The sequence below is a fragment of the Hemitrygon akajei genome, unplaced genomic scaffold (assembly GCF_048418815.1).
Source record: "Hemitrygon akajei unplaced genomic scaffold, sHemAka1.3 Scf000047, whole genome shotgun sequence".
Classification (NCBI taxonomy): Eukaryota; Metazoa; Chordata; class Chondrichthyes; order Myliobatiformes; family Dasyatidae; genus Hemitrygon; species Hemitrygon akajei.
This window is the reverse complement of record NW_027331933.1, coordinates 5,578,016-5,595,010: the sequence shown is the minus strand read 5'-3', so window position 1 is coordinate 5,595,010 and position 16,995 is coordinate 5,578,016. Positions and strand designations below refer to the sequence as shown.

At 47.7% G+C, this 16,995-nt stretch overlaps 1 protein-coding gene across 1 annotated transcript in view; it reads left to right on the top strand.

Moving 5' to 3' along the window:
* LOC140720826 (NACHT, LRR and PYD domains-containing protein 3-like) overlaps positions 1-12,845 on the top strand; it is a 77,839-nt gene extending 64,994 nt beyond the window's left edge. The window contains exons 6-11 of the mRNA XM_073035666.1: positions 4,010-5,765; positions 6,682-6,768; positions 6,921-7,091; positions 11,311-11,481; positions 11,637-11,804; positions 11,967-12,845. Coding sequence (XP_072891767.1) covers positions 4,010-5,765; positions 6,682-6,768; positions 6,921-7,091; positions 11,311-11,481; positions 11,637-11,804; positions 11,967-12,054 — 2,441 coding nt within the window. The 3' untranslated portion in view covers positions 12,055-12,845. The remainder of the gene's footprint in view (positions 1-4,009; positions 5,766-6,681; positions 6,769-6,920; positions 7,092-11,310; positions 11,482-11,636; positions 11,805-11,966) is intronic.
* The last annotated feature ends 4,150 nt before the right edge of the window (positions 12,846-16,995 follow it).

The window sequence follows — 16,995 nt, the reverse complement described above, 5'->3', positions numbered from 1 at the left end:
AGGAGCGCTGCAGGGAACCGTACTCTCTCCGGTCCTGTTCACCCTGTACACATCAGACTTCCAATATAACTCGGAGTCCTGCCATGTGCAGAAGTTCGCTGATGACACGGCCATAGTGGGGTGTGTCAAGAATGGACAGGAGGAGGAGTATAGGAAACTGATACAGGACTTTGTGATATGGTGCAACTCAAACTACCTGCGTCTCAATATCACCAAGACCAAGGAGATGGCGGTGGACTTTAGGAGATCTAGGCCTCATATGGAGCCAGTGATCATTAATGGAGAATGTGTGGAGCAGGTTAAGACCTACAAGTATCTGGGAGTACAGTTAGACGAGAAGCTAGACTGGACTGCCAACACAGATGCCTTGTGCAGGAAGGCACAGAGTCGACTGTACTTCCTTAGAAGGTTGGCGTCATTCAATGTCTGTAGTGAGATGCTGAAGATGTTCTATAGGTCAGTTGTGGAGAGCGCCCTCTTCTTTGTGGTGGCGTGTTGGGGAGGAAGCATTAAGAAGAGGGACGCCTCACGTCTTAATAAGCTGGTAAGGAAGGCGGGCTCTGTCGTGGGCAAAGTACTGGAGAGTTTAACATCGGTAGCTGAGCGAAGGGCGCTGAGTAGGCTACGGTCAATTATGGAAAACTCTGAACATCCTCTACATAGCACCATCCAGAGACAGAGAAGCAGTTTCAGCGACAGGTTACTATCGATGCAATGCACCTCAGACAGGATGAAGAGGTCAATACTCCCCAATGCCATTAGGCTTTACAATTCAACCGCCAGGACTTAAGAACTTTTAAAAGCTATTATTAATGCTTTTTGAGATAGTGATTTAGATGCAGATCATATTTTTACTGAGTTAAGTATTGTATGTAATTAGTTTTGCTACAACAAGTGTATGGGACATTGGAAAAAAAAGTTGAATTTCCCCATGGGGATGAATAAAGTATCTATCTATCTATCTATCTATCTATCTATCTATCTATCTATCTATCTATCTATCTATCTATCTATCTATCTATCTATCTATCTATCTATATTCAATTCTCTTCTAAATAAATGCCAACGTTGCATTTGCCGCCTTTACCACAGAATCAACCTTTAAATTAATATTCTGGGAGTCTTGCTCGAGACTCCGAAGTCCCTCTGCACCTCTGATTCTTGGACCGTCTTCCCGTTTAGATAATATTCTGCTCCTTTTACCAAAATGCATTATCATACATTTCCAACACTATATTCCATCTACCACTTTATTGCCCATTCTTCCAATTTGTCTCAGTCCTGTTGCAATCTCACTACCTATCTTTGTATAATCTGCAAACTTTGCCAAAAATACTTTCATTCCATCATCTAAATCATTGACAAACAATCTGAAAGTCAGTGGTCCCAATACTGATCCCTGCGGAACACCACCAGTCACTGGGAGCCAATCAGAAAAGGCCCCTTTTATTCCCACTCGCTGCCTGCTGCCTGTCAGCCATTCCGTTACACGTGTCAGTATCTACACCTTTATCTGGTTAAACAGACTCATGTGCGGCACCTTATCAAATGCCTTCTGAAAATCCAAGTAAATGGTATCCACTGACTCCGTTGTCCGCCCTGCTTCTTACTCCCACGATGAATTCTAACAGAAACCATGTTAACTTGTTTGGTCATTAGTCTCGCAGTACCTTGATATCTCAACCTTAATAAGATACTCCAATTCTTTCCCAATCACTGAGGTTTGGCTAACTGACCTATAATTTTCCTTCTTTGCCTTCCTCCCTTCCTAAAGAGCAGAGTGAGAATTGCAATCTTCCAGTCCTCTGGGACCATGACCGAATCAAGTGATTCTTCAAAGATCATGACCAATCCATCCGTCATCTCTTCAGCAACCTCTCTCAGGACTCTGGGATGTAGTCCATCTGGCCTAGGAGATTTATCAACTTAGGAGTGTTCAGTATGCTAAGAACTTTTTCTTTGGAAATAGCAAAGGCACTCTCTCCTACTGCCTGTCACTCGCAGACCACTGCATGCTGCTAGCGTCTTTCACAGTGAAGATATACGCAAAGTACACATTAGGTTATTCTGCCAGTTGTTTGTCCACCATTACTATCTCACCAACATCATTTTCCAGTGTTCCAGTATCAACTCTCACCTCCCTTCAACTCTTCATATAACTGAAAAAAGTGTTTATTATCCTGCTTTATATTATTGGCTTTTCTGCCCTCATATTTCATCTTTTCCCTTCTTATAGCTTTTTTAGTTGCCTTTTGTTGGATTATATAAGTTTTATATTCATCTAATTTCCCCTCACTTTTGTTATCTTGTAAGCCCGTTCCTTGGATTTTATGCAATCCTTAACTTCCTTTGTCAACCATGGTTGCCTGCACGTGACACTTGAGAACTTAATCCTCCGTGGGCCGTATCTATCCTTCCACTTGTGCCCCATTCCCGGAAGCTTCAGCCATCTCTGCTGTGCCGTCATCTCCACTGGTATCCTTCTCCAATCTACCTGGGAAAGCTTCTCTCTGGTGTCTCTGTAATTCACTTTATTCCATTACGATACTGATACGTTAAGTTATGCTTCTCCATCTGAAACTGCAGTATGAATTAACTCATATTATGATCACTACCAGCTGAGGGTTCTTTTGCATTAAGCTTCCTTATAAGATCCGGGCTATTACATAACACTCAATCAAAGATATAATTTTCATGAGTTGTCTCAAGCACAAGCTGCTCTAAAACGCTCTCTCGTAGGTATTCAATAAATTCCCTCTCTTGCGATCCGACTCCTGAAGTTTGTTTGATTTTCTAATTCCCCGTGCAAATTGAATTATGTCATCACCTTGATGACACGCCTTTCCCAGCTCACTTTGCAATCTCAACCCAACACCTTCGCTGCTATTTGCAGGCCAATATAAGATTCCCATAAAGCTTTTTTTAACCCCTGTAGTTTCTTATCTCCACCCACAAAGATTCAACATTCTCTAACCCTATGTAACATCTTTATCAAGATTTGATTCCATCTGGTACCAGCACAGCCACACCACCACCGCCTATGCCTTCCTGCCTGTCCCTTCATTTCTCTGCCACCTCATTCTACTCCTATTGCCACTGTCGGGTGGCACAGGCAGCAATCCTGAGATCACTACTTTTGAGGCCCTGTTCCTCAGCTTTTTTCCTAACCTCCTGCGTTCTGTTTTCCAGACCTCCTCCCTTTGCTTTTCCTATGTCGTTGTTACCAATGTTTGCCACGACTTCCGGCTGCTCAACCTCCCTTTTCAGGATATTGTGGACGCGACCAGAAACATTTCAGTCAATGGCACCTGAGAGGCAAAGTACCATCGGTGTCCACAGAATCGGCTACCTGTCCTCCTGACTTTAGAGTTCCCTATTACCGCTGCCGTCCTCTTCAGCTTCCTGCTCTTCCGCGTATCATCGGGGAATTGCCTGGGTTCATGTACCGGCTCCTCGGAGAATAAGAGACTGTAGACCAGTGCGGGGTGTGTTACATCGTGACTGGCTCAGCCTGCAAAAGGAAACTGAAATTATGTTCCTTTTCTGTGGCTCAGTACCGACAGCTTAATCCTAAAGGAATGTCAAGAACATGGGGTCCATTGTGAGAGAAGTAAAAGTCAGTAGAGCAAGTAAATGCCCCCTCACCCCCCCACTGTTACCCTCTGCAGGGTTGCACAGTTCAGCAGAAGCTGAGCAGTGAAAGCAGTGAAACCACCCGCTCCACACAACACTCTCCTCTCCAGAATCACGTGAGCACTCGGTGCTCGCTGGAACACCGGGGAATCTGCAAACTACCGACAGAGGGGAGAGTGGAGACTTTAACAGCGGATCTGAATCAGATCAGAAATGTTTCTGGGCCATCGTTCATTTTCAGACATTCTTATCTCTGATCTCCCGATTTCACCCAAACAATGTCTTTGACAAGTATTTTTTTGTATTAAAGAAAATATGTCGTGAGATCCATGTTCATCAGATCAGACATTGACAACCTATTTCTGTATGTCCAAAGATGTTCGAAGGAAACACAAGGAGACTCTGCGGACACAGACTGAAAAACTGAGAGTGAACACGATCCTGATGAGGGAGAAGGTGAAGGTTTTCCAGTTGGTTGATCGATACGCTGAGCTCACGGTCATTTCTACTGTTCGTGATCGGAGACTGGTGGAACATGAGCTGCTGGCAAGAGGCAGAGACCACGAGGAGTGGAGAGAAAAACATCTCCGGGGTAAGCTGGAAAAAATTCGGACTGATCAGTTATTGAAGAGGAGTTTTGTTCAAAAATTGAAAAGATCTGTCTTTGGAAACAAATCCGGGATGTCGGCAGCAGTGGCTGGAGTCCCAGGGATCGGGAAAACTACAATGGTACAAAAGATTGTTTATGACTGGGCCACTGGGAAGATATACCAACAATTCCAATTTGTCTTCAGTTTCAAGTTCCGGGATTTAAACTCCATTAACTGCAGAATAAGCCTGAGGGAACTGATTCTGGATCAATATCCTTACTTTGGGATTTTACTGAGAGAGGTCTGGAAGAACCCAGAGGGATTGCTGTTTATATTCGATAGTTTAGATGAATTCAAACACAGAATCGATTTTGCTGACAGTCGGAGAGATACAGAACCCAAGCACCAGTGCCCAGATCCCGAATGGTGGTGTGAAGTGTCTGACATTGTGTACAGTTTAATCCAGGGCAAGCTGCTCCCAGGGTGTTCAGTGCTGGTGACCACCCGTCCCACTGCGTTACATTTATTGGAAAGGGCAGACATCAGTGTCTGGGCTGAAATCCTGGGATTTGTTGGTGATGAACGGAAGGAATATTTCATCAGGTATTTTGAAGATCAGACGGTGGCGGAAGCTGTTTTCAAACACGTGAAGGAGAACGAGATCCTGTACACCATGAGCTACAACCCCTCCTACTGCTGGATCCTCGCTCTGGCACTGGGCCCCTTCTTCACACAAAGGGTCAGTGACACACAGCGAGTTCCCAAGACCGTCACCCAACTCTACTCCTACTATATTTACAACATCCTGAAAAACCACGGCCGTGAGATTGAGAACCCCCGTGATGTGTTACTCAGGGTTGGTCAGATGGCCTTCAGAGGAGTGTCCGAGAGGAAGATTGTGTTTACAGATGGAGATTTGATCAAGTACAATCTGCAGCCTTCCCAGTTCCTGTCCGGGTTCCTGATGGAGCTTTTGGAGAGAGAGAAATCTGCCCGGAGCGTGGTGTACACATTCCCACACCTCACCATCCAAGAGTTTGTAGCTGCAGTCGCACAATTCCAGAATCCACATCCCGGGGATATCCTGAAATTCCTCACTGAAGCCCACAACACGACAGATGGGCGATTTGAGGTATTTCTCCGTTTTGTTGCTGGTCTCTCCTCCCCAATGACAGCTCGGAGCCTGGAGGAGTTTCTGGGTCCATTTCCTCATCAAACAACCTGCCGGGTGATTGACTGGGTGAAGGAAAAGGTTAAACGCCAGAGTGGAAACACATGGAATGAAGCTGGTAAAAGGAGCCTCCTGAACACATTGCACTACCTGTTTGAGTCTCAGAATCGTGGACTGGCTCAGGCCGCACTGGGATCATTGGAAACACTTTCATTCAGTTACATACCACTGACCCCGATTGACTGCGCGGTCCTGTCTCATGTCATCGGACTCTGTGATACTATAAAACACCTCAACCTGGAGAACTGCCACATTCAGTGTGAAGGGATCCAGCGGCTGGGACCCGGGCTGCACAAGTGCCAGGAGTTGAGGTAACTTGATTTATCTCTCACTCTGAACTTTGGAACTGTTCCATTGCGTTGTTTCAATGTAAAGGAGTTTGGGGAAAACTGTAGTAAATCGGATTGTGAAGAATTGTGACAGTAATTCCCAAGGACAGGAGGGTTCTGTGGTTCTCACCGCCTGTGACACGTCCATTAACAACGTTACTTCTCACTGTTACTGACACCCAGACCGACATTGACAGCAGCAGGTGTGTCAGTGATTCACATCCCCTTCCCGGTGAGGGAAAAGAAACCATCAGCAGAAGGAAAGAAATACCATTGTGAGATTGTCCTCCCCTTCCCCGTCTGTGACTATCACCATCAGTCCACCTGTGTGACTGTGCTCTCTACCAGTTACCCAAACCCCCACATCCTCTTCCAATTGTGGGCCTCAGTTCCCGTACAGTGCATTTCTGGATCATTTCATCTTATTGGTCTATTTTTTTCCATCGGTATACTGCTGTGGGACTTCTCATCCCCATTCCCCTTCATACTGAGGGATCTCTCTTCCCCTTCAGATTCTGTCTTCCTATCCCTTTTCCTCAGGTGAAGTCTCTTCCACTGTCTCCCATCGACATTTCCCCATTCACAAATCTTCCTTACTGTGGGAGTTTCTCATCCTTCATCACTGCCTCTTCCGACCATTTCACGTCAGGAACACCTTTCTAACCAACGGGGAATGAGACAGAATATGTCGAGTTTACAGGGCCCCACCGACAGACTAAATTACTGACATTCGGCGAATACCCTGGAGCTGGGCAGTGAGGGACATTGACAGTGATGGGAACTCAGATCAGTGATTTACTGAAGGGTTTAATGTTTCCCGAAATATCCGAGTGAGAGAAATTCCCTCAGACGCACGGTTTGAATCACTTTGTTCATCAATTTGTCTGTTTGTGTTTAGACTGAGTGGTAATGAACTACAAGATTCAGGAGTGAAACTGGTGTCTGCAGCTCTGAGGAATCCAGAGTGTAAAATACAGAAACTGGAGTAAGTACCAGACTGTGGGAGATTGTGTTTACAGTCACTGGTGTCTGACACTGAACACTAATGTGATCAGTAATTGTGTTACTGATAAACACTGGGGATTTGTACCGTCTCCTGTCTCTCTGTGTCCTTCACCCTCACTCTCTCATTTCCAGGCTGTACCGTGTCGGTCTTACAGATTTTGGTGCCGAGGATCTCGCCTCCGCTCTCAGTACAAACCCATCACTGACGGAGCTGCACCTGAGTAGTAATAAACTGGGAGATTCAGGAGTGAAACTGGTGTCTGCGGCTCTGAGGAACCCGGAGTGTAAAATACAGAAACTGTGGTAAGTACCAGACTGAGGGAGATTGTGTTTACAGTCACTGGGTGTCTGACACTGAACATTAATGTGATCTGTAGAAACAAAGAAACATAGAAAACCCACAGCACAATGCAGGCCCTTCGGCCCACAAACCTGTGCCGAACATGTCCGTGCCTTAGAATACCTAGGCTATAACCTTAGCCCTCTATTTTTCTGAGCTCAACGCAGCCATCCAGGAGTCTCTTAAAGACCCTGTCGTATCTTTGCCGGCAACCCAACCCACACACTTACCACTCTCTCTGTAAAGAAACTTACTCCTCTGTACCTACTCCCAAGCACCTTAAAAATATGCCTCCTCGTGCTAGCCATTTCAGCCCTGGGAAAAAGCTTCTGACTATCCACACAATCAATGGCTCTCATTATCTTGTACACCTCTATCAGGTCACCTCTCATCCTCCGTTGCTCCAAGGAGAAAAGGCTGAGTTCACTCAACCTATTCTCATAAGGCATGCTCCCCAATCCAGACAAGATCCTTGAAAATCTCCTCTGCACCCTTTCTATAGTTTCCACATCAATCCTATAGTCAGGCGACCAGAATTGAGCACAGTACTCCAAGTGGGGTCTGGCCGGGGTCCTGTATAGCTGCAACATTACCACTCGGCTCTTAAACTCAATCCCACGGCTGATGAAGGCCAATACACTGTATGCCTTCTTAAACACAGTATAGACATGCGTAGGATCTTTGAGTGTCCTACGGACTCGGACCGCAAGAACCCTCTGATCCTCCAAGTCATACCATTAATACTATATTCTGCCATCATATTTGACCTACCAAATTGAAACACCTCACACTTATTTGGGTTGAACTCCATCTGCCATTTCTCAGCTCAGTTTTGCATTCTATTAATGTCCCGTTGTAACCTCTGACAGCCCTCCACACTATCCACAACACCCCCAGCCTTTGTGTCATCAGCAAATTGACTAACCCATCCCTCCATCTCCTCATCCAGGTCATTTATAAAAATCATAAAGACGAGGTTTCCCTGAGGCACACCACTGGTCACCGGCCTCCATGCAGAATAAGACCCAACTACAACCACTCTTTGCCTTCTGTGGGCAAGCCAGTTCTAGATCCACAAAGCAATGTCCCCTTGGATCCCATGCCTCCTTACTTTTTCAATAAACCTTATATGGGGTACCTTATCAAATGCCTTGCTGAACTCGATATACACGACATCTACTGCTCTACGTTCATCAATGTGCTTAGTCACATTCTCAAAAAATTCAAACAGGCTCGAAAGGCACGACCTGCCTTTGACAAAGCCATGCTGACTATTCCTAATCATATTTTGCCTCTCCAGATGTTCATAAATCCTACATCTCAGCGTCTTCTCCATCAACTTACCAACCACTGAAGTAAGATTCACTAGCCTATAATTTCCTAGGCTATCCCTACTCCCTTTCTTGAATAACAACACATCCGCAACCCTCCAATCCTCTGCAACCTCTCCCATCCTCACTGATGATGCAAAGATCATTTCCAGAGGCTCAGCAATCTCCTCACTCGCTTCCCACAGTAGCCTGGGATACATCCCATCATGTCCCGGTGACTTATCCAACTGGATGCTTTCCAAAACATCCAGCACATCCTCTTTCTTAATATCTACATTCTCAAGCTTTTCAGTCCACTGCAACCCATCCCTACAATCGTTAAAATCCTTTTCCGTCATGAGTACTGAAGCAAATATTTCAGTAAATACCTCCGCTATTTCCTCCGGTTCCATACGCACTTTTCCATTATCACACTTGATTGGTCCTATTCTCTCACGTCTTATCCTCTTGCTCTTCACATACTTACAGAATGCCTTGGGGTTTTTCTTAATCCTGTCCAACAAGGCCTTCTCGTGGCCCTTTCTAGCTCTCCTAATTTCATTCGTAAGTTCCTTCCTGCAAGACTTATAATCTTCCAGATCCATATCATTACCTAGTTTTTTTTTAACCTTTCCTAAGCTTTGCTTTTCTTCTTGACTAGATTTACAACAGCCTTTGTGCACGGATCTTGTACCCTACCATCCTTTCCATGTCTCTTTGTAATGAACCTACTCAGAACCCCACACAAATATCCCCTGAACATTTTCTACATTTCTTCAGCACGTTTCCGAGAACATCTGTTTCCAATTTATGCTTACAAGTTCCAGCCTGATAGGCTCATGCTTCCCCTTACTGCAATTAAAGGTTTCCCTAACTTCCCTGTTCCTATCCCTCTCTAATGCTATGGTAAAAGAGATAGAATTGTGATCACTATCTCCAAAATGCCCTCCCACAGAGAGCTGACACCTGAGCAAGTTCATTTCCCAATACCAGATCAAGTACAACCTCTCCTTCTGTAGGCTTATCAACATATTGTGTCAAGAAACCTTCCTGAAAACACCTAACAGACTCTACCCCATCTAAACCCTCACTCAAGGGAGATGCTAATCAATACTTGAGAAATTAAAATCTCACACTTCAACAAACCTGTTATTATTACTCCTTTCCAGAATATGTCTACCTATCTGCTCTTCAATGTCGCTGTTACTGTTGGATGTTCTAGAAAAACAGCCAGTGGAGTTATTGACCCCTTCCTGTTCTTAACTTCCACCCACAGAGACTCCACAGACAATCCCTCCATGACTTCCTCCTTTTCTGCAGCCGTGACACTATCTCTGATCAACAGTTCCACACCCCCACCTCTTTTGCCTCCCTCCCTGTCCTTTCTGAAACATCTAAAGCCTGGAACTTGAAGTAGCCACTCCTGCCCCTGCACCATCCAAGTCTCTGTAATGGCCACATTATCATATCTCCAAGTAGTGATCCATGCTCTAAGCTCATCCGCTTTATTCATAATACTCCTCTCATTAAAATAGACACATCTCAAACCATCGGACTGAGCGCATACATTCTCTATCACCTGTCTATCCTCCCTTTCTCCAAATTTTCTCTATTTGTGAGCCAACCTCCCGTTCCTCTGTCACATCAGTTCAGTTACCACCCCTCAGCAATCCTAGTTTAAACTCTTCCCAGTAGCTTTAGCAAACATCCCCGCCAGGATATTGTCCCCTGGGATTCAAGTGCAACCCGTCCTTTTTGTACAGGTCACACCTGCTCCAGAGGAGGTTCCAATGATCCAGAAATCTGAATCCGTGTCACCTGCTCCAATCCCTGAGCCACGCATTTATCCTCGACCTCATCCTATTCCTATTCTCACTGTCGCGTGGCACAGGCAATAATCCCGAGATGACTTCCTTTGCGTTCCTGCTCGTCAGCTTCCTTCCTAACTCCATGTAGTCTGTTTTTAGGACCTCTTCCCTTTTCTGACCGATGTTATTAGTACCAATATGTACCACGACCTCTGGCTGTTCTCCATCTCACTGCAGGATATCTTGCACGCATCTGAAATATCCCGGACTCCGGCACCTGGGAGGCAAACTACCATCCGAGTTCCTTACCTGCGTCCACAGAATCGTCTGTCTGACCCCCTAACTATAGAGTCCCCTATCACTAATGCCATACGCTTCCTTTCCCTGCCCTTCTGAACCCGACTGTGCCAGAGGCACGGCCACTGCTGTTCTCCACCACCTCCCCCTCCACCCAGGCCGTCCCCCCTCCAGCTGTACTCGAACAGGAGTACTTATTGTCAAGGGGTACTCACTAGTGCCTGCTTCTTGCCCTTCCCTCTCCTGACTGTGACCCACTTCTTCAGCCTCCCGTGGCCCCGGTGTGACCACCTGCCTGTAACTCCTCTCTATCACCTCCTCCCTCTCCCTGACGAGAGGAAGGTCATCGAGCTGTATCTCCAGTTCCCTAACTCGGTCCCTAAGGAGCTGCAGCTCGACACACCGGGTGCAGATGTTGCCGTCCAGGAGGCTGGGAGTCTCCAGGATTTCCCACATCTGACACCGAGCACTGAAAACCAGCCTCACACACATACTCTCTGTCTGTGTTGTAAACAGATAACCTACCTCGCCTCGACCCTTTATCACCGAAGCCCCGTTGAGCAAAAGCCTTCCTACTCTGTCTCCCGCTCCTCTGATGCTCGCTCTGTAAATCTGTCTTCCTTTTAAACTCTTCTCGCTGTTCTCACTGTCCGACTTGCGCAGTCGTGCTGAAAAAAAATCAGTAATTGTGTTACTGATAAACACTGGGGATTTGTACCGTCTCCTGTCTCTCTGTGTCCTTCACCCTCCCTCTCTCTCATCTCCAGGCTGGACAATGTCGGTCTCACAGATTCTGGTGCCGAGGATCTCGTCTCCGCTCTCAGCACAAACCCATCACTGACGGAGCTGGACCTGAGTGGTAATGAACTGGGAGATTCAGGAGTGAAACTGGTGTCTGCGGCTCTGAGGAATCCGGAGTGTAAAATGCAGGAACTGGGGTAAGTACTAGACTGTAGGAGACTGTGTTTACAGTCACTGGGTTCCTGACACTGAACATTAATGTGATTAGTAATTGTGTTACTGATAAACACTGGGGATTTGTTCTGTCTCCTGTCTCTCTGTGTACTTCACCTTCACTCTCTCTCATCTTCAGGCTGAGGGGTGTCGGTCTCACAGATTCTGGTGCCGAGGATCTCGTCTCCGCTCTCAGTACAAACCCATCACTGACGGTGCTGAACCTGGCATTAAACCCGCTGACGGATCGATCTGTCCCCGCTCTCCGCCGCCTCATACTGACCCTCCCGAGTCTGAAGCGGATCTGGTGAGTGTTTGTGTTAATGTTCAATGCAATAAAATATCAGCGGACCCGCGGGTTTACTGGTGATATTTGTCTGTGAATGTTCATCTCATTAACCGCAGTCCCCTGTTACTGACACTGTTGTGTAATCTGTTTATTTCATCTTGATTCTCTCATCTGTTTCAGGCTGGGGGGGAATCACTTCAGTGAGACCGGGAGGAAGGAACTGAGATCTCTGCAGGAACCCAGACCCGGACTGACAGTGACCGTGTGAACATCTGAATGTGTGGAAATCCCCGCCCTCGGGATGGGTCATTTGGCCGACTCCCCACCCTCCCCTTGCTTCTTTCCCTTCTCCAGCTCGGTATCCCTTTTGCGAATCACTTTTCCAGCTCAGCTTCATTCCACACCCTCCGGTCGTCTCCTATCAATTCGCATAGGAATAATATGCCCCTCCTACTTTCAAATCTCTTAGTATCTTTCCTTTCTGTTAGTCCTGACGAAGGGTCTCGGCCCGAAACGTCGAAAGTGCTCTCCCTATAGATGCTGCCTGGCCTGCTGTGTTCCACCAGCATTTTGTGTGTGTTGCTCCAATTTCCGCCTGTTGTCCAGCGGCGCAGCTCCACTGGCTGTGCGGGTCCGAGACTCCCCCACGTGAAACCCCGGGGAATTACACAGACATGAAAAGCCCGGGGTCCAGGGCACAGTCTGGGACACCAGTATCCCGGGAGATAATCCTTTTGCTCCCTTTGCTGAGGACGGCGCATTCGGCAGTCTGGCCGATATAATGATGTTAAATTGACAAATCCCTCGGCAGTGACCCTGGATCTGCAGCGATCTCGGGCACGACCCTGAAGTGTGATTTTATAACCATCGGTTCCCCGATGCAGAGTGACGGTGAGAAACGGGACTGATTATTCAACCGGTCACTCGTTGTCGCCGGTCAGTTAATTGTGTGTGACTGTGAGTGAGTCGAGAGCAGTTTATTTATTCCGCATGTGAGCAGCTCACTGATTGTTTAATATACATTTGTCTTGACGAAATCAATAAACCGCTGTAACTTCCTGCCCTGGTGCCGGACTCGAGTTTTATTTGAGGTTTCTGCTGCCCCCCGCACACTGTGCACTGCAACAGTGGGTCGGAGCTCCTCACACTGACACAGTAGCGTCTCAGCTCCAGGCTGAGCGAGGTCGGATGCCCAGGATCTCATCTCCACCAAAGCCCCTTCCTGGCTAAATGACACCCTCCTCTCCTCCCCCCCCCCCCCCCCGAAGACGGTTAAAATCGACTGTAATATCACACGTCAGTCCACGGAGGTCCCGAGTATTCGAGGGTTGGGCGATGGAATATGACGTTACACAGAGAGTGAAGCACCCTCCACACTGTCCCATCACACACTCCGCGAGTCAGACACAGAGAGAATCTCCCTCTGCGCTGCCCAATCAAGCCGTCTCGTGCCCAGACCCGGAGAAAATGTGTCTGTAGCTAAATTCTCGAGTTGAAGCTGTAGCACAGCCAGCCCCCCCCCCACCCCCCCACACACACAGAGGCACGAGTTGAATCTCTGTAGAGGAGATCAAAGAGACATGGAGAAAAGTAGTGGAACGACGTAGAGTGTTACAAGATGCACAGAGTGGGCCAGGGTGGGAGGGCGCACAATTGATTTCTTTGATCGGGAAGCAGCCAAGGATGAAATCGAAGATGAGGATAATCTTGCAAAAACGGGACTCCTCATCCCAGCGTCGGCACTCTTGAGAGAACGCCGTCCCTTCCCGGGCCGCTCCGAATCAATCTCCAACCTTTCCCATTCATTCCCGTCGCCTGAATTCCCAATGGTCCCCACCCCTTCTCGTTCCCTCCCATCTTCCGCACTCCCAGACTTTCCCATTCACATCAAGTGGTCACGAGCGAGGGAGTGAAAGGTTGACTGAAAATGGTCTCCAGGGAGAAAGTATTGGACTGAGTGACAATGGGCGCCAGGGAGGGGGCGATGGGCGGAATTAAGATGGCCGTGGTCACCTTGTTCCTCATGGCCGGCGGGGAGGGTGTGATACACTGACAAGAGAGTGGGAGTGACAGGCAGAGTTAAAATGACCGACAGGGTGGGGATGAGGCGCTGATTGAAGATTATCACGGGGGAGGGTAGTTATGTGCTGATTGAATATAGGATTTTGCATTAAAACCAGAATATAAAATTAATACCAGGGAAAAAGTGACGCGCCAGTATAACATTGCCAATAAGGAGGGAGTGACTCGCGCTTTGAAAATGGTTTCCAGAGAGGAAGGGAGGGAGGCATTGACAGAAAATGGACGCCAGGAGGTGACAAATCAGTGAGTGGCGGGCAGATCTGAAATAGTCCCTGATACCTGTGTTACAATGGCCGACAGGGAGAGAGAGCGATGAACAGACAACAGAGAGGAAGAGACGCACCGGGTAAAATGGCCGAAATGGAGACAGTGGCACATTGAGAAGAGAGAGGGGGTAATGGGTCGATGTAAAATGACCTATTGCTCTGACATAAAATGGCCGCTGCTTCGCTTAAACTGTCTGACGGGGCAGTTTCCGCATGTGATATCTTGGTTAAAGTGAGCGCCGGGAAGGGAGGGGTTGAGACGGCGATTAAATACGGCCGTCAGCATCGTTATTTTTGTTGATAAAAAGGGAGAGATGTATCGACTGGAGGAGACCCCATTCGGCCAGGTTGAAACGGGACCAAGGAGGGAGCGACGCCGTGGATAAAATGAACGGCAGAGAAGGAGTGAAGAACACGTTTAATTCAATTAATCCCACCCTGCAAAAACTCATTTAAGGGAGGTAGCACCATCAATTTTCGGGAGACTCCCGGAACTCTCGGGAGAGGTGGGATGTCTGCAATAGAGTAGCTCCTTAGCAACCAGCCAGCTAGTATAAATAGCATTAGCTATGCTAATGAACGAATGACACCCGTTAAACTCACCTCAATAGTGATTTAACCCCCCATCGGCAATAGAAAAGTCACTGTTGCAAACAGTGCAGCGAGCAACACTGTCAGTATTCCTGACCCCTATTAGGCAGGGGAACACTTCAGTGTAGTCTGGGGTGAAGTACGTTTTGTATTTCTTTTTTGGAACAATCTACCATGTCTCTCTCTCTCTCTCTCTCTCTCTCTCTCTCTCTCTCTCTCTCTCTCTCTCTCTCTCTCTCTCTCTCTCTCTCTCTCTCTCTCTCTCTCTCTCTCCCTCTCCCTCTCCCTCTCCCTCTCCCTCTCCCTCTCCCTCTCCCTCTCCGTCTCTCTCTCGCTCTCGTTCTCAAAAAATCGATTTCCGGCATATTGTATATAATTCGCGGGCTTCAGGGAGCCGCTATCATTATGGGGGAGACTCGCGGAATTTCCGGGAGAGGTGGGATATCAGACGCTTCACTTGAAATGGCCGCTGGGGAGGGAGTGACGGCTTTGGTAGAAGTGAGCACAAGAGAGGGAGGGACGCGCGGATTTAAAATGGGGGAATCCTTGGTTAATGTGGCCGCCAGGGATGGAGTGAGACACTGACTTACAATGGCCACTGTCGCACACAGAATCTATGGCGAAGGAACATGCGGTGCCCATGGATATAATCCCGGGATCGAGTGTGTTATTGATTGTAATAACAGTATTTTAATTTGTGTTTTATATAGTCTTGCGTATTGTATATATGTTTTAATTCTAATAATTTTTCATTGAATAAACTAATGTATATATCTCAGATATTCACACATACACATATACATGTGGGTTTTGGGGAGGAGGGGTGAGGGGTTTGGGAGGAAGAGGAGTGACGGGACGAGGAGTGGACTGATGAGACGGTGAGCGTGGCGAAGTCACTGACTCAATAGGGGACGAAAAGGGGAGGGGCGGAAGTTCCTGTCACAAACTGGCGGCCGACATGGAGAAGATAAAGACGGGGTGAGGAAAAAGTGTAACGAGAGAAACGGAGCAGGAGTGATGGGATGGGGAGGGAGGGGAAGTGATGGGACGGGGAGGGAGGGAGAATAATGGGACAGGGTGGGGAGGAACAGGATGGGAAGTGTGGGGGAATACTTAATCAATAGAGGAGGAAGGGTGGGTGGTGACATTTCCTTCGTAAATAAGACGGACGGCAAGAAAGGGGAGGGGTGTGCTTACACTATCACAAAATGGCTGTCGGCAGAAGGTTAAATGGAGAGTTGGGAGAGCGAGGAGGGAGAATTGAGAGGAGGGATGAGGAGTTCAGATTGGATAAACAGGGACGGAAGTGAGTGGAAAATGAGGAAAAGGGTTTGCCCCATTCTATGATGCGTGGAGAGCGGTTGTCAATGGTAACCATCACAAAATGGCCGCCAGCCTGGGTACGATGTGCGGTGATAGAGGGGAGAGCGAGGGGACAGGGAGCGGAGTGTTTCAGGAGTGACGGGAGCGGAGGGTGGGAGGGTGCCACTCGTAACAAGGGAGCTGGAACTGGGGGGTTCCCACAGAGAGGAATGTGACTAGCACCGTTATACTCCTTCCCCCTCCGTCTCCAAAATCCCGCCTTGATTTTTCTTTCAGGCCGAGCCTCAGTTCGCTCGGCCCGAATCCTTCAGGCTGTCCCATGGAGTAGTGGGACCTGTCGTCACTGGGGCCCGTCAAAGGCAGAAGTGGGCGCCGGCTTGCCGGAGAAGACGGAGGTGAGGTCTGGCGGTGCTGGTTGGCGTGGATCACCACCATTTTCTGCAGGGGTTGGTGAAGGGTGTTGGCTTCTGACGTGGCTGTACTGGGACTGTGATTGGATTACGTGGACTGGACGCTCTGTCACCAAGCTTCCTCTTTCAAACAATGACCTGTGCATTCAGTCACACTGAGCAAGATAAAATATTTGCAAAAATAGCCAATAATCTCTGTCTGAGTTTACATGCTCGGCACAACATTGCGAGCCGAAGGACCTGTAATGCGCTGCAGATTTCTATGGTTTTGTGATTGACAGTCTGGTTGCAAGGAATATGTATCCTGCACCGTGCCGTCGAGGCCGAGGAGGCAAAATTTCAGAAGAATGAATTCACTGTTCACGACGGATATCAGATGAAATTCTTTACCGCTCGTGAGTTGTGAATCAGATTGAGGAGGGGAGGGGTTAAAGAGGTGAGGAACGGAGACGAGAATTACTACCCACTCCCTGAACTTGTCTCTCCCCCAGTCCGCTCTCTCCCTCCCTCTGTCCCCTCTTCTCTCTCCATCTCTTT